Here is a 24,176-nt window from a genome sequence, read left to right on the forward strand (position 1 = left end):
ATCTGAATCCTGCCACGAATGAAGCGCAGTGAACAAATTAACGGGCTCCGCGAATGACGTATTCTGGCGGGCTACGTAAGCCCACGTTTTCACGGGCGATGTCTGGTGCATTTTGATGTGAAGACTCGGTGATGTAGACAAGGCGATTACACGGCGAAAACGACTTTAATAATAATAATAAACAGGAGCTAACAGGGAGCTAATAACAGGAGCTAATAAACAGGAGCAAATAATAAACAGGAGCTACGGCATCCATACAGTCGTGGTTAACGCGCGCCTAGGAACAACTACGAAGCTAGCGTCCCGACCATCTCAACATGTAACACAAGGCTGCCAAATTACCCGCAGTCTCGCATCAAAATAGCTATTTCCGAAGAACGCTCGCACTTGACGGATATTGGCGCACCCCGTTCAGTGTCGATAAATATCCAAGTGACTAGGGCACACGAGGCCGAATTGGGGGTTCGTACCTCGCTCTTGGTCCAGCGTGTCATGTCGTCCGGCGTAAGGACCTGACGTCTGGGCTCCACGAAATCGGGCACATCGCCGCTGTCTGCGCCAAAGACGGGTCACGGTAAACAACACGCCGTGAGCAACCGTGCGAGCCTTTTACCTGACATCATGACGGCGCCTTGGCACAAATCACAAACACTGCCGTTCAACGCTATTCATGCTGCTGGTTCGCCTTTTGATGCCAGGTGACGCTCCTATTAAAAACAAAAAATAAATGATTGGTCTTCCGTCGGCCTTGATACAAACGACTTTCCCAAAATCGCTGGGCATTGCTAGCTAGCAACGTCACTGCGGCACGACGGTAGCGGTTGGCGCAACACCCCCCCCCCCCCCCCCCCCACCGCGCATTCCGTTACCTTTCGAAAAGGCGAGAGCCGAACAAACGTCGAATCTCTACCGCGACCAGAGAATTTCGTTGGTGGAGATCTCGGAGAGAAGCAGACCCGGGAAGGCGCCGTTCGCATGAGGTGGACACACAGAACACCTACCAACAGGGCGAGACCAGCCGACATCTGTAATGATGATGATTGTAATATCTCATCGTCTCAAAAGCATACGGTAACAATGCACGGGTATTGGGCGCACGCGATATAAGCGCGAAAACTGCAGTAACAAAAAAGTAAACGCAATACAAGGGCGAGGTTAGAAGTGTGCCAAATCATGCGCCTTGATATTATCATCGTCATCACGACGCTCCCGCGATCGTTTGCTTCTTTCATCACCCCCTCGTTTCCGGTTGACCGCCATTCGCAGCTGTCGAAAAATCGGCCAAGTTGCGTAGCTTAACGACCTGGATCAGGCATTTAAACATCCTACGGCTAAAAAGCTCCCTTCACCGCTATTCTGCAAAACACTTCCAACAACCTGGAAAGCAATGGTGCCGCAACGCCTGTTCGGTCACCGAACAAGCGTTGCGACGAGGAAGCAAGAAGGCAGTGCTCAAAAAATGTACATTTATTACAAGACACAATGCGTGCGTAAAACGGTGCTCGAAAATGTACAATTATTACAAACCACAATGCGTGCGTATCAAAACAATAGGATGTTTTTAGTTGTTTTTTTTTACAGAAACACTGGCATCTGTACAAGGCGTATGAGTCCTATTTACAGGCGAGCGATGAGAGTGGGCGGCGAAGAACCTCAGACGGTGAGCGCCAACACAGGCGGTGAAAATGCAGTCCGGTGCACATCGGACTGCGCGGCACACATGTCGGGCAACGAGGCACTGCGTCGGAGTTGCGATTCCTCCAAGGACGGCTGGCAGTTATCCCAGGACGATGAGAGACCCTTCAGTCCAGAATTGAAGGCCAGAACCAAGTTTGATATGGACTCGACCTCCATCGCGTCTACTTCCTGTAGGTCATCCTGATCGGAGTCGTCGGAATCGCAGGACGAAGAGCGTCTCCAGAGGCGGCTGCGCTTCGCACCGTTTTCCTCGTCTTCCGCGTGAGCGCGACGACGCTTGAGGTAGCGGATAGAAGGCGTCGATGCTTCGGTCGGCGGCTCCACGTTCTCCTTGTCGTCGCCGCCGTCCGTGCTGGCGCAATCCTCGTACGCTGACGTCATGGGCGACGTCACCATCCGGTTAGGCTTAGCGAGAGGCTCTTCGACGCCGACTTGCTCGGCTACTTCGTCGTCGTCGTTAGGGCACGGCGCGCACACCACGGACGACAGAGACGAACCCTTCGTCTGTAGGGCATCGTCGACGTACGACGTTCGGGCTTTGTAGAGTACATTGGCCACGAGCAGGCTACGATGCAGGTTGGGCCCACCACGCTGAACTCGAGACGTCGCTATCTTTCCAAGAGAAATAGCGATAACCTTCTCAGCGTCGTCGTCCATCACTATGTTCCCCGGGCGGACGATGTTCAATGGCCACGGGCGACGTGGTCACCGAAATTTCACGGGTTAATTTTACGCGCCGATACGACGACGGGAGCACGACACGTACACTACCGCCAGCCCAGGAGACAAACAAGAGACTAACCGTTAGGGGAAGTGGGCAGCCTTCCACAGCTTGCAAGCTGGAGGAAGTGACGTTGGAGATTGAGCAAGTCGGCCAATAGCGTGCTTTTCGTGTGACCTCCAGGAACCGTGCTGGGATTTTTCTCTCCAATGGCGACCGCGTGACGTCAACACTCGCCGGTGACGAGCGCATTTTTTTTTGTACGCGTATTTTCCATCGGTAGGGGGAAAGAACCTGCGGCGAAAGCGCAAATGATCGACAAAAAAAAAAAAAAAAAAAAGAGGCCCGTCTCGACGTGCTCGTTCGCCCCGTGCGCGTCAGTGACCGGAGCCGACCGGTGCCGCGATTGTTAGCGTCGTCTTTCCTTCTCGAGAAAAGGCGGTCGGCAGCCGCCGCGGATAATGCGCGCCCTTCTGTCTCGCACATATCGTGTCAGCTGTTGTAGTGGCTTGGGCGATCTGACTACTTCTTCGCATATGACGCAAAGAGCGACGACATTTGCCAGTGTTGTCTCAGTGTTGATACGGTCGATGCCCTTGATGATATGTGTCACTCGTTTGTTTTGTTACGCAGCTCGATTACCCGGCCGTGACAACTCAATTCGTGCGCCCGATAGCCAGACACTGGCCTCGTTTGGTCGTGTGGGTGATCGCTCGCTCATTGTTATGAACGGAAAGAACGACGTGTGCAGCCGTACGTGCTTTATGCGCAGTTAAATCCATCTGTGAGTCATCACGTGCGGTATCTGGTCGAGCATTTGTGTCTCTTGGTCGCTTTTGATTGCTGCGTATTCCTGTCCGAGCACGTCATTCCTGGCTTCCAGCACGCCGCAGTGTGTCATGTACGTCTTAAAAGTGAATCATTTCGGAGGCGAACCAAAGCCACTATCTACTTGGCATAAACCGAGAGTTCGTCAGTATGATTCAATTGGCATACCTGGCGTGAAATGATTGATGACAAATACATGTAGCGTTACATAAGCTATGCATTCTCTCTTTCGCGATGTTATAACCGGCAATGCAAAGAGACGGCCTGCGAGGAACGCAAGAGGTGTGCGCTGCAGGGAACGCGCATCGGCGTTGACGCTACATGCCGTCCTGTGAAAACACTTGACGAATAATATTGTAAGCAACTTGGGCGCCCTTAGAGGCACTCGCTTTCACTCAAGAAACACTTATCCCACCGTTTGAGTTTCTTAAGTGGAAGCATGCGAGTGTTTCCAATTAAGCTGCGCCGCTTATAAAGCTAGCCCAACCGCGAGTTTTAACAACGTTTGACGAAAAACGCGCGCACGGACCGCTACAAAAGGAGCTTTGGGTCTATTCGGTGGTCCTGTACTTTACTTTAGTTCGTGTGAAGATGCGCCTGCTTGCTTTGTCCGAACTGTAAATGTGTAAATAAAACGTTTGTACTTCATGTAAGAAGCGCCGCAGGAGTAAGCTTGCGTGCCAGCTTCACCTGGATCCCGAGTGGAAGCAGTTGACATGCACCGTTTGGATTTTGCACATTTTCACCTTATACAGTCGCGCACAATGTACGACATGTGGCGCACGCGATGTGAAGCCGTCGTTGCCATGCATGAAAAACGTGGCACTGTCATAAGAAACAGGGCCGCGGGTTTAATTATCCATCATTCCGATATTGGGGGATGTTACCAGAACGAGTGGTGTGTCGATGTCTGTATAGAGTACATCAGCATCGTGCTCTTGGGTATGACGTATCTGATGAACGTTCCCGCTACTTGGCGAAAATGAATTTGGTCAGCTGGAATATTTAAAAATATGCATGCCACATATACATGATGTATGTATTAGCCAACACCGAGTGATGAACATTGTGCTAGCGCATGATCGACAGGTGCGCACGTGTGCCAATTTTTGTTGTGGGTGGTATATTGACTCTGGATGTTAGCAAGCGGCCAGGTACGTTTCCTTATTATGACGCGCCCCTATATGCTAACGTTGGCTGGTGATGAACACTTCCATGTTCGATCATTATGGCTGACACAAACTGCAGTGATATATGTTACCTGTACCTAAGCGCAGGTACAGAGCCGATCTTGAATCGCATGCCCCGCCGCTTTGGTCTAGTGGCTAAGGTACTCGACCTGCAGGTCGCAGGTTCGGATCTCGACTGGGGCGGCTGCATTTTCGATGGAGGTGAAAATGTTGTAAGCTCGTGTGCTCAGATTTGGGTGCACGTAAAAGAACCCCAGGTGGTCGAAATTTCCGGAGCCCTTTACTACGGCGTCTCTCATACGATCATAAGGTGGTTTCGGGACGTTAAACCTCACATGTGAATCAATCTATTATCGATCTTGAATCACCACATCATGTCCGTGTCTACGCTCCCGAATGAAGAGCGCACATATCGCCACTTCATATCAGTAGTGGGAGACTGCATATGCATGCTCAGCTCACACCAGCCGGATATCTCCAAACAACGGGTCGTCGAGAAGATCCGCGAGTAAGGCGCCTGCCTAATGAGGAGTGACCCGTCGATCCTCTCCTAAATCAAAAACAAAGCTCATAAATTAACTGCCAGTAAGCCATACTATGTATACTACCACCATAGGTCGGCAAACAATATTGGAATTAACTCAGACTCACTCAAGATATATATCTTGCTCTGAGAGCTAGCTCGCTCAGTCCTGCACCTAATGAGATTTTTTGAGCCGGACTCAAACTCTGCCAAGGGAGGGGGTTCAATCTCTTCGAAAATTTTCCCTTTTGCTTGCCTATATTCTATACAGGATGCCCCAGCTTTCTTTAGCCAGCGTTTAAAAATATGCCGATGCACACAATTATAACGCGACCGAATGCATGTTGCTGACCGTCGCTTAGAGTTAGTCAGACTATTTTTTTTTGTGTTCTAAAATGTTGCATGGTTAATTATGTCTAATTAACTAACTTGTGAAGAAACGAAGATGGATAAAAAAATGTATGAGAAAATTGTAGATCGCTTTGCAAATTGTCTGATTAGACAGTTTTGAACTTTACATCTGTTAATTATTAATGTTTTTCTGCCAACTACAAATGCCCACGAAATACATAAAATACCCCGTGACAAACCAGCTGTGCCAGTGCGCACGATGATTCTAGTGCTCCCTAACGTTCCGCGTCCGAACGACCATAGCATTTGCCCAATTGTGTTGTCTCGACAGGGCCGCAATGATGGCTTCGCGATGAACACGTTTGGCTATCGGCCATAAAAGCGATAACCGCTATGACTGCTTATCGCCGTCATGAACCGGTGCGAGGGAAGCGTATCGTTCGTACGCAGAACGTTAGCGCCAGAATCACGGTGCACGTAGGCACGCCAATGGCCGGGTTTGTCGTCACACACACGCACACACACACACACACACATATATATATAATATAGTGGGAGTAATAATTCAATGGGCCAGTTAGTCCTCGTGAAGGTATGAGATATGGCACAACGGGAGCGTTGTCAACAAGGATAAATATATTTATTTCCCAACAGTTTCGGGAGGGGACCTCCCGAAACTGTTGTATATTAAACTGTTGTATATATATATATATATATATATATATATATATATATATATATATATATATATATATATATATATATATATATATATATATATATATATATATATATATATATATATACAGAGCCAGATTTTTCTGAACGTGAACAAACATGTTTACACCTGAATGAACGTGGAGGTTATATACGGATGAACAAGAAAATCATAATTAATTGTCTGAGAAATTTTCGCCGTTAATAGAAAGAACTGAGTATCATAAGGAGCGAGTGCAAGTATATATATAACAAACTCAAACTCGTTCCGGCAGGCTATGGGCGCTTTCGCACTTCGTGCGTGTTCATTGGAACTCGTTTGGTATGCGATGAGAAGACTAACATAGTGAGACGCGACAAGTGCGGTAACACGAACCACAGAGCAATGGGCAGAGGAAGGCAAGGACAGGTCGTGAAGAAACATTACGTGGTTACGAAACCTTAATTACACGCGCTTAAATCACAAAGGTAAGTTCCATTTAACGTTCTGTTACAACGCACTTGTTTACCGCAAAAGTTTGACATTCACATTTTACCGGCAACGAACAATTTCGGAGAACACCTACCGCAGTTTTCGGCAGTGCGCGCCTCATGGTGCAGCGGAAGTCTATGTTTACGAAGTGGTGCGCCTTTGGCAGCTGGCGTTAGGATTGGTTTTAGTGCTCAAATATTGGGTTCTCCTCAAGTTCTGGTCACGCACTAAGGTCCGATGCTCACGTCTGATCCAATGTCGATGCAAACGGCTTCATGTCATCGGTCTAAAAGCTACGGCATTGATTGCCGATTTGTCCATGGTCTGTATGTCTGTCCATGGTCGCTAGCAGACGATTCCGCGACTGTGTAAAACAAAAATAGCAGACGATTCTAGAGTTGCCGGTGCATTTTTGTAGTGCCTCTAATATACTCCAGGCATTGTAAAAAATTGGTGCACAATCCAAGAAAATATACACAAAAAGCAAGCTTTCTCTTTGTAATGCATGTCTAAAAATATGGCCTTTGAGATTGTAAGCGTTTCAAGTTTTCCTGCCAATCTTTGTAGGTGCCGGGCAGTGAAAAAAAAACAAAAAAAAAAAACAAAATAAATTTATCTTTGTGCACTTACATTAAAAAAACTATCTACTTCAAAGCTTGTTGACAGAAACGTTTGAATCGTTTTTTGTAACTGAAAGCTCTAAATGAACCAACAGGAGAACCAACGGACTCGTCCACGCGTGATTTTCCGTGCTCTCGTGTCGGACCGATGCGGTTCGAAGTTGAGTTTGATCGTTCCGGTGGTTTTGAACGATGTCGGGTGATTCCCTTCTTGGTGTGCTGGCTTTGTGGCTGTGTTTCACGGCAGTATGTGGCGACAGGAGGGGATACATTCTCTATTGTCCCTGCATGGGTATGTTGTTGTCGGTTTGGTATTTGGCGCAAAGGTTGTCAAGTTGCGGGGCCTCGCTTTGTTCTCACCGGAGGAAATCGGGTGTCACGCGGTAACTTTTGATTATGGTTGCTCGTTTGCGCTAGTTGCCGAAACGAGCCGATCACTGGTTGAATAAGCGTATCCCCCGTCGGGCGTAATCGCGATTAGCAGTGCCGATGTGGTTTACACCCATCACAGCTGCGGCGCGCTAGTTCCCTTGGTACCTTAGCCTGACGTTGTCTTTTGCGTCCAAGTGGAGTCGGACAGTCAGCTCAGCTGCAACAGCTGTTTTTATCAAACCTTGAGCAGCCGTTGAGCTTTGCTGAACATCATTCCTCGTTAATGCATCACGGTGTGGGTAGAGAAAGAAATAGGGATGCATTTTATTATTGTGACAGTTTGGTCAGAGTGTCTGACAATGCTGTATTTACAGTGATGGTTTGTCTAAGTGTACGGCAATGTGAACAAAATGCCCGTGCCTTTGCTGCCGTATTTGACAATACGGAGGCGAAGGACTCCGTCAAGTCATCTTTGGATGGCTTTTCCTTTCCCGTGTGCCTTCCATCACATGTGATGCGATTTATTTCAAGCACTGCATGCGTGAAATAAATCAAGTAGTTTTCAGCTTGAATTTCTGTCGATGCAGTTATGCGTGGATGTAGCCTCGTATATTTATGTATTAAAGGGGCGGGAGAGTTTTGTTGTGCTTGCTTGTGTCAATTTAGTGCTTTACAGGTGTCACACGGCGCAGTTTAGATGGGCAGCGAGTTTATTGATCACGATAGGCCTATGTGCTCAAGATTCGATCTAAAGTGCCCGTGTCACAACACTTTTGAATGATGCGGAATGACAACGTTAGTAGCGTGGATGAGAAGAGCTGACATTTGGGCGAGTTGGATGTGGTTCAACATGTTGAGTGGATTCAGTGCTATACAACTGTGACATAGGTAAAGGAGGAACTGGAACACCAGCGCCGGTGTTCATGTCCCTTCTTTACCTTTGTGCTCGTGTTGAGTTGAATACACTCAATGCATTTAGCATGAATGAGTACGAACAAAGGGATTGCAGTTTATATCCTTGATGTTTCTGTGCACAGAAACTATGGCATTCTCGTAGCCAGCTATTTGCAGGCAAGTTATCGTAGTATACAGGATGCTGCCGTAAGCCACAACATTTGAAGGATATTTTGCAATAGGGCCTAGCGCAATTTCTCATTCTTTCATGGCTTGAAAAGCAACAAAAACATGTCATATTCAACCCCTCACAATGCTTTGTCAATGAAGTCCAGCAACACAACTCTCATTGGCTCAAGGTTTGCAAAACGGGCAGATCAGTAGAAGTGCATGAGAAATAATTTTGTGAGGAATGTTTCTTGACAGACTGTGTTTCCTCATTATATAGATGTCTGAATAGCCCAAAGACACTGTATTCAGTTATTTTGCTTAAAAGCATAGAGACACTGCTTCCTTTTAGTGATGATCATACAAGGGGTTTTATGGTGCAACGAAGGCCACACAACACGTTGTTGTTGATGGGGTTTTCTTTAAGCTTGGGTGGCAACAGGTGAACTTGACAAACAATTAACGACTGCTGATGTAATGAAGAATGCAAGCTGGAGACAGCACTGAGGAGCGATCAAACAAGAGTAGTCTATTTTTGCAGGGGCGGTGCCAGGATTTTTTTACTAAGTGGGGGGGGGCACCCACGACAAGCGAGTTCCTTTAGGGGGCAGGGAGGCTGGGAACATACGCGTTTTGTTTTGACTACGCTTGCTCTTAGGGGGGAAAGGAGAGGGGGAGGGGCAGGCATAAATGTTGAGGGGGGGGGGGGGGGGGCTCCAGTTTACTCATACCCAAACTGGCACTCAAATTTGCAGATGGAATTGGTGAAGACAGGTTTGAGATTGGGCTCATTGTTCTCTTCCTTGTCCGTAGTCTGCTACTGTGCTGTTTGCTGAAGACTGAAATGGTGGGCAGGGGATGTAGGGGGGGGGGGGGGGGCACTCTGCACAACCATTGCCAAATGAAGTATTTTGAAGGTCATCTTTCTTCGACTTGGTGCCTTTCCTTCTCTCTGTGGTACACTGGTGATGACCTATCGAGGTTGGTGTCTGACAAAGGTGCATAAGAGTGGAAAAAAAGAAGACACCAATTGAAGGGATGGTCTTTAACTTGCTCCATAATTGTGTCAACGTGAAGAAGGTCTGGAAAGTCTCCTTAATAAATGTGGTTCATTGGTACTTCTCTCAAAGCTCGCATCCATGTTGCCTTCAGATTGTAGAGGATTTCTTGTTATATCTTCAGAAAGTGCTGTAGTGTATGGATAACACATGGATGAAGAAGCCAAACAGCTGTATAGGCACAGTGAAAGGGCTAGTGTAGTTTCACCCTTGCAAGGCGGAATGGCCGGCCACAATTGGGTTGGCTCTATAGACACATCTAGAATAGTGAAACAGTGCCAAATGGCAGGAAGCAACAAACCTATGAAGCTTAGCACATTTTCCAAATTCTACGTGTCATGTAAACTCAATACACAATCTGAATGATAAGCCATTTGAAAACATGGCTTGCCCAAAGGATTATGTGCTAGAATCAGTTAAATGCAGTATAGGGGATGCAGATAACTAGTAAATGTTAGTTAGTTTATTTATTCAATAAATAAAATTTTTATGCGTTTGTGTGCACGTGTTGTGTTTCCAAGAGCTCATCTATACTTTGAGAAGTTCAATGTGTAAAGCATGTATGTAGTAGAGGAAAAAAAAATACATTCTCCCTTTGCGCTTGTGTGTCCTGGTGCTAAATTTTCAGAACCTGAATCCTGGCTACACCAGTCAACCTTTCCCATTCTTGGCTGTCTTGTTGTGCTTTTTCATTCACATCTGTTATACACAACCTAATTGAGCCCCGCCGCGGTGGTCTAGTGGCTAAGGTACTCGGCTGCTGATCCGCAGGTTGCGGGTTCAAATCCCGGCTGCGGTGGCTGCATTTCTGATGGAGGCGGAAATGTTGTAGGCCCGTGTGCTCAGATTTGGGTGCACGTTAAAGAACCCCAGGTGGTCGAAATTTCCGGAGCCCTTCACTACGGCGTCTCTCATAATCATATGGTGGTTTTGGGACGTTAAACTCCACAAATCAAACAACATAATTGAGCCAGCAGACAGGACAGCCAAGAAAGGTGTGGCAGACATTATGTCTAGTTTTTCATTTGCAGTTTAGTAACAGTTAAAGGGACTGTCTACCGCTTGGAAAAATTTTTTTGATTGTGGCGCAAATGAGAAGATCATTCATCGAATATGCGGGCACCGAGCGTGCTTTTGTTTCATAAAAAAGGAATAATTTTAACTTTATGTTAAAAGTCGACAAAAAATTACTGCTAGCGTCACCCAATAGCAATGTGGTCAATCTACTCATAGGACAAATATCCTCTCAGGTAGACTTATCTTGCTTAAAAGCAAACATAACCTGGAACTATTTTACACACTTGAGGCAGCTTTAGGCTGCACCAGAAGGTAAATTTTGCTTTTTTTTTTTACGTGTTCAAAAAGGCACCTAGTGGCATTACCGGTGGTGTGTTCGCTTGCCTGCATGCCTGCCCGCAAACGGCGGAGAAACGCAAGAACGGCGTCGGCTGCATGTAATAAGAACAACAAAAGTGTGTGCGTGCCTTAAACAACCACTAAGGTATTTGTTTTTTTAATAATAAACAAAACTTGATGAAGCCTACAAAAACTGCCCGCAGTTTCAGTTTTTGGCTTTCACTGGCAGTAAAGTTGTCACCACCTCCACCTACCAGTACTGTGATCATTCATGCCACTGATAAAAGGAGACCAAATGCAGATCGAAAAATTGTTTTGAAAATTTTTATGCACTTTCCAGAGAAACCGCTGCGAGGTTATAGGCTTCAGATTGTGTGCTTTTTATTGCGACACAAAACAGAAAATTGGTGAACGATGATAGGCACTCCCTTTAACAGGGTGCGTACAGGTCCTTGAAAACCTTGAAAACTATTGCATTTGCAAAATGCATTTTCAAGGCCCTTGAAAGTCCTGGAATTTTTTGCCATCCTTGAAAATCCTTGAATTTCGGGAGTAGTGCATTCTCATATCGACATTGCAACCTCTTAAACAGGGTAGATCGGTGTGTCAACCTGTCAAACTCTCCGTTTTTGAATCAGTGATGCGGCATCGGCGCACATGGTCCCATTTTGCAAAAATGCATGTGAAAATTCAAAGTTAACTTTGTGGCGAGGGTGAAGCAGTGAATGCGATAGCAAGAAATTAGAAAGTCACACGAAGAAGGGCGAGCAACTTTATACATGCAACGTACAGCTCAAGCACAAAGGACGCACGAAAGGAAAGCGCACAAGACGAGTGCTGATGTTGCAGCTCGACTATGGAAGCGTGCTGCTTAAACACCTAGGAAGATGCTAGAAAGAACACATGTGTTGTATCCACAGGATGAGTGTAAATTAACCACTGTCACATGTGTTACTTCTTAGTTGTTGAGCATCATTACTTCTTGGTTGTTGAGCAATTTTAAGTCACTCCGTAAGTGTGCCTAAATGCTCATTCACTTAATCGACGCCCATCAGGAGCTCGTCCAACACTGATGTAGCTCTATAAAAAGGGCAAAAAAAGTTGTAGTGACGTCACGCCAGATTTGTAGTGAGGTGAATGACCTCCGGACTTCTGCCACATAGGTACCGGCAAAGCATCGCGGCTGCTGCAGCTAGCAGCGGGTTTGTTTTTACTGGTGCTTGTGTGGCTCATGTGCAAAAGCAGACGACACTCAGCATGGCGCGTGTAAGAGCTTTGTGTGATCATGTGACTTAGTCATCTACACTGCTATGTACCTGACCAACTCGGTGTCCACAAACAGGAACTGAAAATTGTTCATATCGATGAGGCGATAAATAATTTATCGAGAATGAATTAATCTTGGAGCGTGTATTGTGCTTGTTGGGGCTGTAAATAATGTTTGCAGCAAAGAGCGCGCAAGCCACAAATATTGTGGCAACACCCCTTTAAGGCCAGACTACACTTACACATTAAAGCCCGTCAGTGCATAACTTTCTGACACGGCATCATACACTCTTCCTATGAAGATTCTGAGAAGTTATTAAAACTAGATTAATTTTGTTATAATTGCAATATTCATATATTTATTGTAAGTACAATAAAATTGGTCATTTTTGAACGTTTTAGTGAAAATTTTCAACTTAGCATGCCGCTTTGAGTCCTTGTGGCACCTGCAACAAGTCGTGGAAAGTCCTTGAATATCTTTGAATTTTTGCTTTGGAAACCTGTACGAACCCTGCTTTAAAGTGTACAAAAAGACAACTTGCTGTTGGTGGAGACCGAATCCACTATGTTTGCACGATGTGTCGTTTCAGTGTCCAGAAGTGGCTAGCTAATTTTTTGCCCGTTTCATTTAATCCACTCTGTCATAATTACCTCACTGAAATTACAAAACATTACAAACAATGACTTCTATGCTTTTTTTGGCTTCATGGTTGGTTGGCTTCATCAGGTTTTTTACTGGTATGGGCTCCCCATTGGATTCTCCTTTTATGTCTGTTGCAAGATCCACATTCCGGCTGATCATGGCTTTCTGAGAGCACTTAAGTAACCGATAAATTTAGAGGTTGGTCTAAAATTTGGGGCTGTTTTGTAGGCCTTATACATGTGACAGTTGTGCTATAGGCACCAATTTAAGGCTGAGTTCCTTGTTTCTTTTCTAATAAATACTAATTAACATTTGTGTATTAGCTATATAATTTGATGGACTGTACCAGGGTTAACAAAACAACTTGGTTATTAGAAAGTGAGCATTCGTTTGAGCTCTGTCTAAAGACTTGCACATTTCGTAGGTATATTCGATTCATCCATGGTTTCGTGCACCTTGTCATGGTGCGGGAAACCTTGGATGAATCGAAGGTTTCCTAGGCTGAAGGTCACTAGGGCATCTGCTTTTGCAGGCGTTCTGTGTGTAGCGACATCATGGACCCAAGTTAACGAGGGGGGGGGGGGGGGGGTATTGCGGTGAGTTCACACCTTCAAAGTTGTCATGAATGACACCTCTGGTGGTGGTGAACAGCTCAGCCTTGAGGAGAGTTCAGGAGCAGAGCGCGAAGCAGCCATTTTTTTGTGCACTCTCTTTTCATACAGATGCCTGTCCTCGCTCTCTTTGGAGCTGCTGGCACCTGTTGTATGGTATTGAACAACATATAGCACGCTATTGACCATTAGCTAACTCAAATTAAGAGCAGTGTTTTTTATCAGATGTGCTTCTTGCCACGAGGTGCCACCGCATGGCGGCACTGTGCTCTCTAGTCTGCTAACATTACATTGTAGCCTATGGCATCCGAACGTGACACACTTGTGGAACACATGGACACAGTCATGCCATCAAGCAATGAAACCTGTACATTTATTACGCACCTTTAAAAAAGGTGAGCCCAGCAATTGAATCTAATAAATAACTAGTAGCGTGACAACTAACTCAATATTAAGCCAATACAGCAGCCAAAGAACATAACATGCATAAAAACGTGACACATAATGTACTTTATACCACGAATGCAGTGCTACTGATGTTCGACTTATCGCACGAGTCTGTGGGATTGAGCTGTGAAATTTCCCCCATGGATCCATCTGTAAGAGACGTTTGTCCACTAATGCTGCCAAAACTTAGACACAAAGTTCTCTTTCACAAGCGCTTAAATAACCTTGCTTCCCGCGAAGTGCGACCATGTGTCCACAATGCCGTCTCTCTCTGGACAGCAGAAGAAACCATGTTAACTACGACTAATGTGCTGTGCGCATGTGCACTATGACAAAAACAACTTTACTGGGGCTGATAATCCCGAACAAGCCTTGCACTGGCGTCTTGCGCTCATGTAGCTTTTTTTTTTTTCTAATGCCTTCCAAGAGAAATATGAGAGAAGGTGCTTAAAGTGTGAGGCAAAAAATCTTTGTTGAGAAAAATCGAGATATTCTTGTGGCAATGGATTTAAGTGGCAGTAAACTTCAAGGTTCAGGTTATTCAGTGATTGTTTAGTAAAATCGCCCACGACCCATTTAAACGGGAACTTTGGTGCATTTTCGACTATCTTGAGATAATGCCATTTTCAAATAGTATTAACAGCCCTTTAACAGCTGGGGTGGTTCATTTTGCCGAGAAACTCGCCAATAATTTAAAATAAGCAATAAACGATGAATCAAAACTGAAATCGAAACAGCGAGCTGCTCTGTGTGGGTGTACTATAATGTCATGAAACCAAGGCTACACGCCATCATGGCTATGCCAAGGGGGGGTGGAGGGGGAACATAGCTCATGTGTTTCTTCTATCGTGCAAAAAGTAAGCTGGTGATGTCATCAACCTGTAGTCAAGCTGGACTTACCAGTGATGAGTTCAGCAGTGATTGTAGCTATCATGTGAATACAGATGTGTCACCTTTCTTATTTCGAAGCTGCAGCGCATCAAGCAGCTGACTGTCCCCGCATTGACGTCCTGATTGCTAAATATTACTGTAGGATCAGAGCCAACGATGACTAACAGGCTATGCAGCTGACAAAACCGAACTGTTCTCGTGTCTCGTCACCTCGTAGAAGAAAGGGTTTGCTGTATCTATCTGCCGGGTGCTCCACCCCCTTTCAACTTGGCCATGCCAGTGGGGTCTACCAGTCATGGCATCAGCCATGGAATTTTCAGGGGCTTAAGGGTGTCCTGTCAACCTCTGCGCAAGTGAAGCTAAAAGCTTTGTCTCTTGAGGTGAAGCCTGCATGAAGTACACATTGCTCACTAGAGCGTCTGTTCGACAACTTGCAAGAGCCGATGAACACCACTTCTAGTGAAACCCCTCAATCATTGCCTAAGGAGTGGAGTGTAATGTTTGACCTCTCAAGTGTTCCGCTACAGAACCTCAGTTATGGGGCCTGAAAAAGATAGGCAAAATAAACCAATATTCTCTTTTGTGACACACAGCACAACATCACTTTTAACATGGACACAATATTACAACAGTGTCGAGTCTTTTACACACCCTAAATGAGGTGCTAGAGTTTTTAAGTAAATTGTGCCCAAAGGAGCTGTGTGCTGGAAATATACACGTAAATATCAGAATTGCGGTACTTCTTCAAAAGACTATATAATTGGAGAAGCGTACGCATTTGGGCTGGTTGGTTCATGTTCACAGAAGTTAAAAAACAGCGCTAAAAAGACGAGACAAGAAAAGAAAGGACAACAGGACAGGGCGCTGTCCTGTTGTCCTTTCTTTTCTTGTCTCGTCTTTTTAGCGCTGTTTTTTAACTTCTGTGTATATAATTGGGCATGTCGATAATGATTCAACATTTTAGGTAGGGTAAAACCTTACGAAGACGGACACACAGAAAGCACTTCTGGCTTGTCATATCTGTGTGACTGTGTTCAGCAAATTTTGCCCTGCCTAAAATGTTGAATCAATGGCACTAACACTCCCAGGTTTAATAGAGTAGTTGCAAACTTGAGATGTGGCATACATTCGATTGTTTGGTATACATGAGTTTTTTTTTAGTTAAGTATGAATATAAATTCTTCTATTTCAAAGCACAAAGAGCTTTCAAAAGCTCAACGGTGTGTTCCCAGCCATGAGACATTGAGCATGTTGGCCACGCCTCAGGAGCTGAGTGACGATGAGTGTGCAGCGATGGCGTCGACAGTTACGTGGTACCGTCTGGTGGCGGCACCTGGCTGTCTGGAAACAGCGTCACTTGCTTTGTTTTTTTTTCCTTTGTGCAGTGCGTTCGTGTTAAGAGGAGATATGAGTGAAAAAAAAAAAAGGAAGTTCTTTCAAAATTATGTATTTTAATTTTTATTTGGTTTCACATGTATAGCGTCTCTACTTTCACAACAAAAAACTGAAAATTGTAATTAAACTCGAAGTAGGTTAAAATTGCTGTTAAAAAGCACAATGGGCAACAAAAAAATAAACAAACAACCCATTTAGTAGAGCTCTGTGGAAATAGTCGCCTGGCTGCGTGCCATTGCATTTCGTATGAGGAGTTCACTAAAGCCATATGCTCAAAATTACCACGATTGCCAAGCTCTCGTGATAGAAGGAATCATCTTAAAAACATAATTTTCTACAGACGACCTTTTCACTTATACCTTTAAAATGTGTTTTTCTCACGATCGACTTGTGGGCAACTTCTTAAGTTTAGAATTCATGTTTTTGGTACTTCTGATAGCGGATTGGAATGAAATTTCACCCACACATTCCTTAACATGTGAAGGGTGCAAGTATTTTCTTTAAAACTCTATATTGCCTGTGCAGTTGTTACAAACCTGAAGTAAGCTGTTAGTATGGGCAGAGGATTAAAAAAAATTTTGCATTAAAAGTTTTTTTGTCTATTCATATGTCTTATACTTGCTTTTTATAGTTATTTGCATTATATAATTAATGCAGAGCAAAATGAGTCAATAACGATTCAGAACCATAAAAGCTTAGTGGCAGAAAGAGTTTGTCCAAAAAAGAGTTATACTTTACACATCGTCATGGCATAAAACATAAATTGTACAACCTACTGTAAAACTTATTACATATTTGAAATCAGATTAAAAGCATATATACACACACACACACACACGCACGCGCACACACACACACACACACACACACACACACACACACACACACACACACACACACACACACACACACACACACACACACACACACACACACACACACACACACACTCTGAAAATACCATTGACCTAGGCTACAGATTAAGGCAACTTTTTTTTTTTTAGAATTGCGTCTTCCCTTAATCTTGCGTTTTTGTTGTGCTGCTTTGAGGGATTTGTCGTGAAGTTACGAGTGTGAATGTGATTACTTGGAGCTATGGTCATCGTGAACAAGTAACATGCACGCAGCGTTCATATTTCATCACCCAGCGTGGCCCAAGAGTGCGTCTCCAGCTTCCTCGTCACTGCTCGGTCCGGTGTCAATTTCAGAATCACTGCTCAGAAGATGACCGAACCGAAAATGATTAACTACGCCGCGAATCACCTCGATTTTACATTCCTGTGTTTTCATTGTCGCTTTTGGACGCTGATGAAGGCCGCGACAACGATGGGGACGCCAAAGACATGCCTGTACACGTCTCCACCAAGATTTATTCTTCTTGCAAAGGGGCCAATGTAGCTCTTGTTGTGAGAAACAGGGCAAGAATCTTTTGTCAGTTTCGAGTTACAGGTCTACAGGACTGATAAGCTGTCTTTTTAAAGGGTTTGAAAAAAAAAAAAAAAAAGAGATTAACTACTGGCCATTACAATTCCTAGAATCTAACTCTGCTTGAACCATGCCAGTGCAGGTTTCGAGAGTGTTGGTGCAACGCTCATCATTTGATACATAGTGAGGCTCAAATTTTGGAAATGTTTGTCCAAAAGTGGTTCTTTCTGTCTGATCTCCCTGAGGTGGAAAAGGTATGTGATACAATGTGGCAACTTGGAATATTAAGAGACCTTTCGCATTTTTTTATACAGGGTGATATGCTAAAATTTAATAGAAAAACTATTTGTGAAACTGCCCTTTCTTGGTCCAAGTTGACAAGGCTCTATCATGTCCATTTTAGGGGCGAAGCTCCTTAGGGCGTGGGCTGTGCGTCCCCTGTAGCCTGTATGTAGCCACCTCTAGTTTAGTTCTTGCAGTGTTCACTAGATGGCGGTACCGTCCCCTGTATGTAGCCACCTCTAGTTTAGTTCTTGCAGTGTTCACTAGATGGCGGTACCGTCTCCTGTATGTAGCCACCTCTCGTTTAGTTCTTGTAGTGTTTACTAGATGGTGGTACTTGTAGCTGATGATGAAAAGATGCAAGATGTTATAAACTAGAAAGCGGTACTTGTAGTTGATGAAAGACGCGAGATCTTATAAAATAGGAATGATGTCAAATATGGCGCGTGTCATTGGTTGAAGGCAATCGTTCGATTTAGTGCGGCGACGTACGCTAGGGGGAGCGTTGTAATAAAATCCGTTCGCTGTTGGCGCGCGCTCGGAGTCGCCGGATGGATAAGGCTGCACAGCGGAGAGAGCGCAAGGCGGCAGCAGCGCGCGCTCGCAGACAGAATCCCGATGTGCGAGCGCGCGAGGCAAGGGACATCGCAAGCCATCCATCGTCTAAGAACAAATAAAAGTTGATTAGTGTATATACACACACAGCGTTTCTCACGTCTTTACATGATGATCTACTGGGCGAATTACACGGAAGATTCACAGTTTACCGATGAATCCCTCCGGAGCTTCGCCCATTCATCATCATTCACCCCGTGAATATGCCATAATTTTTTTTGTCTGGAACATGGAGTGCCAAGTAGTGGTGTCCTCAGGTGTCCACTTTTCATTACAAAGTGAATTACTTTCACATATGTGTCCCGGTCAACATGTTTTATTTTGTATATGTTGACTCAGAGATAGGATTTAAAGGGGTTCTGGCTCAAAATTTCGCCGTCAAGATAGCCTCTGGGATCGATACCCGTGAACATGCGTATATCATCTGCAAATATCAACAGTGAGCATAGCTTAATTTTAAATTAATTTTGAAGTCTGCATGAGTGATCAACTCTCATCGTGCTATTGACACCCTCAAAGGGGACCCTTAGGGACCCCCTACTTCCCTCACTTGACCACGCGGCAGTAAGTTATCACAATGTCATAGCCACCGTTTTCTTTTGGTGGTGTTCACTCCAGCAGACTATTATTCGACAGCTACTTGCAAGTCCGCGGCCATGGTGCATGAGTTGGAAATTTTGTGTTTGACATTGCTGTCCTGTTTCCTGATAGAAAAACTTTTTGATGGGAACAGCATGGTAGTGCGTCACAGTTTTGTGTGCTGCCATGGTCGAGCATTGCACCGGCTGGGTGGTGATAGTTGCACCCAGTGGCTTGTCATTTCTGAAACTGAAACTGACACTGGTTGGTTATAATGAGCCTGTAGTTAATTGTCTGTCACGTGCTGCAGAAAAGAATTTGTCGACACATTGCTGAAAAAAAAAAAAAAAAAAGCGAGGCAAGTTTTTTGTGTCGGTACCCATTTAAATTGGGCAGTCTTGCAATGTGTGAGTGGGGAGTTTAGCATAAATCCACAAAGAAGCACTTGCAGGCTTTGTAGCTGTTGTTGAAAGCTCCGAAAAAGCTTTAAATTTTCGATGTCATTAAGTATTCTTAAATTTCATCAGTACACTTTCGTGCAGTCAGTCTTTAGCAGGTACTTCTTAGCCCACTGAGGACCATGGTAGAAGTACTGGTTGGATTTTATTGTGATTTCGCACATTTAATTAATGATTTTGCACATTTAATTAAATTCAATAGACAACACGTGCAAAATTTTATAGAGCTTCAGGAGATTTCGCAGTAGTTATGACACTACTTTAGAAAGTACGCTGGACCCTCGAGATACCAATAGGGAAGCTGGTCAAATTGAAGAGGGGAAAGTACGCTATGCCCTTGCCAAACGAATACCAACCAAAAGCATCTTAGCCCGTACAGCTTATTGAAGCACCAGTGTTTTAATTAAAGTGTAACGTCATGCTTCTTGCAATGCCATTTCAATGTATTGTGGCATACCTGAATAGTTTTCCAAGCTTCTTGTGAAAATGTCAGAATGGATAGAGTGTAATAGAAAGCTCAGCGGACGCTGTAGAGATCTCTTGATACTTCTGTTGGGTACAGCAATGCCCAGTGAGTGTCTCTCTGTTATGCGACTGAAGGACAATGGTCAACACGCAGAGGGTCTGTTGAAACCTACACTGTAGTAGCAGACTCTGTATGTGTCATCTGCGGCCATTTCTATCTACTGGTTAAATAGGGACTGGGACCACTTTTTCTCACGAATGAAATATCTGTAGTAATTTGCAGTATGATCGTAGAGCTGAGCTCCTTCATGCTATTATTAGAGCTACTGAAAAGAGTTGGCAAAGGCTCTGTTTTTTTTTTTCAGTGGATGGCCACATTTTTACAGAGCATAGAAACTATTGTGTCCTGATTGGGTAGCATAGCAACTAAGCTTTTGCTTTTGGCTTTTACGAAACAAAATTGTTTCCTGGATCGAAACAGCAACTATGTTCTACACGTTCCTTTCGTTCTAAAAGGACTTGTTTTTGGGCTAGTTGGTGCATACTTGGTGCAGAAGACTGAGGCGCAAAAAACAATGGAAGCAGGAAGAGCAGGAGAGAAGACAGAACAGCGCCAACTACCAACTGTTTAATGACCGTCTAGGAAATGCATTGGAAAAAAGACAAAACCGCACACGCGTGCACAGCCAACAAACATCGCACAGCGTCATGCATGAACAAGGCACTAAGTTATCCAAAAAATGCATTTCTGTTGCGTACAACACAATAGATGTATCACTGATACAATCGGGCCCTTTATTTTTAATAAAATAGGCTTCCAAGAGCTCTCTAGCTGTTTGTTTTTTGCTCCTACCAAGAATCACCGTCCTTTCAAACAATGGCACACATCCGCAGGCTTTACAGTGCACTGGAAGATACGCATGCTCACTTTTGCCTAAACTATTGGCATGCTCCCTCATTCTGTCATTAATGCAACGCCCCGTTTGACCGATATAGAACTTGCCACAGCCTAGGGGAGTCCCATATACCACGCCTTGTGCACAGCGCCTAAAAAGTTTTGTGTGCTGCTTCTGGCAGCCCCTTTGCTCATCGTATGTGATACGTGGGCACAATTGAGCAAGATTGTTGGGAGCTGAAAAAACAACCGGAACACCATAACGGGAAGCCACCTTTTTGAGGTTATGGCTCACACGGTGTATATACGGGACCACCTCAGGCTTAACCCGCTCTCTCTCCTTCGGGCACGCATTTGCATTAGACACTCTGCCTTTCACCCTCTGCAGCAAGGATTCCACCACGGAACTAACTACGGACTGATGGTAGCCGGCCTTGGAAAGTCTTAGAAGTTGACGCATAAAGCTAGCTGGCATAACATGCTCACACGATCTGCGTAGTGCCAACTCTAAGCAAAGTAGAGTGATTCCATGTTTCACAGTCTTTGAATGCGCTGAATTGTAAAGTAACAACTCAATCTTACTCCGAGGGAGGTACGCACAGCATACGTGACCAGCCGAAATTGTCAGGTTAAGGTCCAAAAACTGCAAAGAGCTATTTCCGGAAGTTCATTAGTAAACGTGAGCCCTTAAGCATTTGCTCTAAAAACATCTAAAACCTGCTCAACCATCACAGGAAAAGGAAAAGGGCATCTATTATCAATAACAACTAAAAAATCATCTACATATCTAAATACTTTAAGAACATATGGATGAGATGATGTAAAAACACTTTGTAGGGCATGGTCAAAGGATGATAAAAAGGCGTCACATAAAATCGGTGCTACCCATGACCCACTGCAAATGCCCTTACTCTGTAAAAACATGTCTTGTTCAAAAGAAACGAAAGTGTGGTTGCGATAAGCTTCTAAAAGGGTAACAAAATTAGCGGACGACATCTCCGTTTTAGACACAAAGGTGGCTTCGCCACTATCTTCTATACACTGCTTAACTGCCCGAAGTAGCTCCGGATGCGGAACCGAGTAAAAAAGGTCACTTACATCTACGGAAAAAAGATTGCCTATTTCATGGTTTCCTCGGAAAAACCCAAATACTTCATCAGAATTTTTCGTCAAGAAAGGGTCATGAACTTCAAGAAGTTTTAGTGCTTTGAGCAAAAAACTGCTAACCTGATATTGCCAAGTTCAACGCTCACTAATGATGGTGCGGAAAGGTACGTCGGCTTTATGCGTCTTAGCACTGAAAAAAGCAGTAAGGGAATCCTTTTTGCTTCTGCTTATCTGTTTAGCCAAAGATTCGCACCCAATTTCTTCACACAAAGAGACAACATTTCTCTTGACTTTAGATGGCCTCACTTTTACAGGCTTGAAGTTCTTGTTGATGGCTTCTCTTGCTTTTTCATTATAGGAGTTCCTGGATAAGGCCACAAACCCACCTTTCTTATCTGAAAGCATCAGACAGAGTTCATTGTCTCTAAAATATGTCACTACACGTTGCAACACACTCACTTCACCCAGAATCAGCTTTCAGGGCAGCCTTGTGTAGACTGTCAACGTCTTCCAGCAGGCATCGTTCACGTTGTTCTTGTGGCGCCTTCCTTGCTAATTGCCGATTCCATGCAAGAAGGTCTTGTGCCACAACTTTAGGCTCTAGGCCATATTTATGACCCTTATTGAGGAGCTATACTATATTATCATCAACGTTGGTATCCCTGATAATTCTTAGCCTCTCGGTGCGGTCTTTTTTGGTAGAAGTCTTGGTCATACTCCTCAGCAGACAGGATAGCATACAGCTCCACGTGCTTTCAATGGCAGTACTCACCACCTTGCGGTAGTCCTTTAGCTTCCTGGTAGCCACCCATGTAGAAAAATTGGTGTGGCACGGGCACCTGAGAATGTCGTTGAACAACCTTACTTGGTGGCCCAGCTCAGAATGCCAAATCTTGACCATTCTTATAATATGGCCCCCACGAAGGAATAACGGCGCCGAAGAGTGAAGTGACTTCCCGGGGCGGGGTTCCTTTTCGAATGCAAAATCCTAGATAACGCGCTTGGCATGTCGCCACCACGATGTTCTGACACACCGTGTACGCATCAGGGAAACTTGAAGACATAGTATACCCATACTAACTCCTATTCACTTCAAGCCAAAAAAGTGACATTCATGCAAGTCTACTACCAGGTTTTTTTATTTGGTTTTGAGGAAGGGGGAGGAGGAAGGGGTTATTTTTCACAAGCTATCGGTTGTGAAAAATGTTCCTGCTTTTGCTTGTGTGCAGTGAAAAACGTGCTTCCATGCTGTAAAAGATGGTGTTATTTTTTTCTACATTCTCAAAAGTTTTTTTTATGTGAAGAATTATCATTATAGTTTTGAGCTTTCTTTTTCTCGATTTCTCTTCACTCTGATCCTGACACTGACTTGCAGGGTCAGTGTTAATTTGCAAAAGTAGAGCATAGATTTTTAGGCATAATTATAGATGTAAAGCCGACCTTTGTGTCACACACTAATTGTCAAGAAAACGAGTGCATAGAAACAATGAGCATCTTAAAGAGTCCCTGCAACACTTTTTGAGCATGGTCGTAAAATGCGGCTGATCGGTAGTAGAGGCTCCCGACAACATGCGAGCCAAATATAGTGCAGCACGCGGCCTGGAATTCACAATAAATTATCGAAGTCAGCAAAAAATTGCTTTCTCCTCTTTCGACAAATCACGTTATATGCCCAAAAAATCCTACGTCAACAACCCATCTATCAGCCATTGGCTGATTTGAACATGGCGTGCTCGCTCGTTACAGATATCACCACGAGAGGCCACTACTTGTCCATGCGTGCGCGCGCGATCACACCGAAAAAGTTGCGCATTGAAGAAAAAAAAAAGTGTTCAAGGTCACAAAGCGCGCGTGACGTTTTTCCGTGGCCTTGCCGTCCCTCCCTGCTTAGCTTCCAGCGCTTTCGTCGGGAGGAGAGAAGAGAATGCAATCGCAGCATGTGACAAACCTTTGTTACTCCACTCGCACTGGACGGATTCTTAAAGTTCTTGCGGAGTTGAATTCGTGAGGCAATAAACTTTTTCAGTGAATTCATTCCGTGGTTACTTAAAAGTGTTTCAGGGCCCTTTAGAGTGTTGTCATGCACCACACGGGGTAGTGACAAAAAGTGTCTTGAATCTGTGTAAAAG

General features: G+C 44.6%; 3 protein-coding genes across 8 annotated transcripts in view; 1 reads left to right on the forward strand and 2 right to left on the reverse strand.

Annotated features, from left to right (window-relative positions):
* LOC119183194 (serine/threonine-protein phosphatase 2A activator) overlaps nucleotides 1–6,812 on the reverse strand; it is a 68,576-nt gene extending 61,764 nt beyond the window's left edge. Inside the window, exons 1-3 of one of the 4 annotated variants that reach the window (XM_075880775.1) lie at nucleotides 870–1,008; nucleotides 614–707; nucleotides 471–553 (exon numbers count right to left, since the gene is read on the reverse strand). In XM_075880775.1, coding sequence (XP_075736890.1) covers nucleotides 471–553; nucleotides 614–623 — 93 coding nt within the window. In that variant the 5' untranslated portion in view covers nucleotides 624–707; nucleotides 870–1,008. Of the gene's footprint in view, nucleotides 424–470; nucleotides 554–613; nucleotides 708–869; nucleotides 1,136–6,594 lie in introns of those variants that run through there. The other 3 variants (XM_075880776.1, XM_075880772.1, XM_075880774.1) reach the window with 3 other exon arrangements.
* LOC119185999 (uncharacterized) lies at nucleotides 1,453–2,604 on the reverse strand. Its single transcript, XM_037434798.2, has one exon. The coding sequence runs from the start codon at nucleotides 2,353–2,355 to the stop codon at nucleotides 1,654–1,656; it is 702 nt and encodes a 233-aa protein (XP_037290695.1). The 5' UTR covers nucleotides 2,356–2,604; the 3' UTR covers nucleotides 1,453–1,653.
* A 394-nt stretch (nucleotides 6,813–7,206) lies between the features above and the next one.
* Nucleotides 7,207–24,176, forward strand: part of O-fut1 (O-fucosyltransferase 1) — a 113,425-nt gene continuing 96,455 nt past the window's right edge. For 2 of the 3 annotated variants that reach the window (XM_075880768.1, XM_075880771.1), the window contains exon 1: nucleotides 7,207–7,412. In XM_075880768.1, coding sequence (XP_075736883.1) covers nucleotides 7,313–7,412 — 100 coding nt within the window. In that variant the 5' untranslated portion in view covers nucleotides 7,207–7,312. Of the gene's footprint in view, nucleotides 7,413–13,474; nucleotides 13,884–24,176 lie in introns of those variants that run through there. The other variant, XM_075880770.1, reaches the window with a different exon arrangement.

This window comes from Rhipicephalus microplus, chromosome X, assembly GCF_043290135.1.
Source record: "Rhipicephalus microplus isolate Deutch F79 chromosome X, USDA_Rmic, whole genome shotgun sequence".
Lineage (NCBI taxonomy): Eukaryota > Metazoa > Arthropoda > Arachnida > Ixodida > Ixodidae > Rhipicephalus > Rhipicephalus microplus.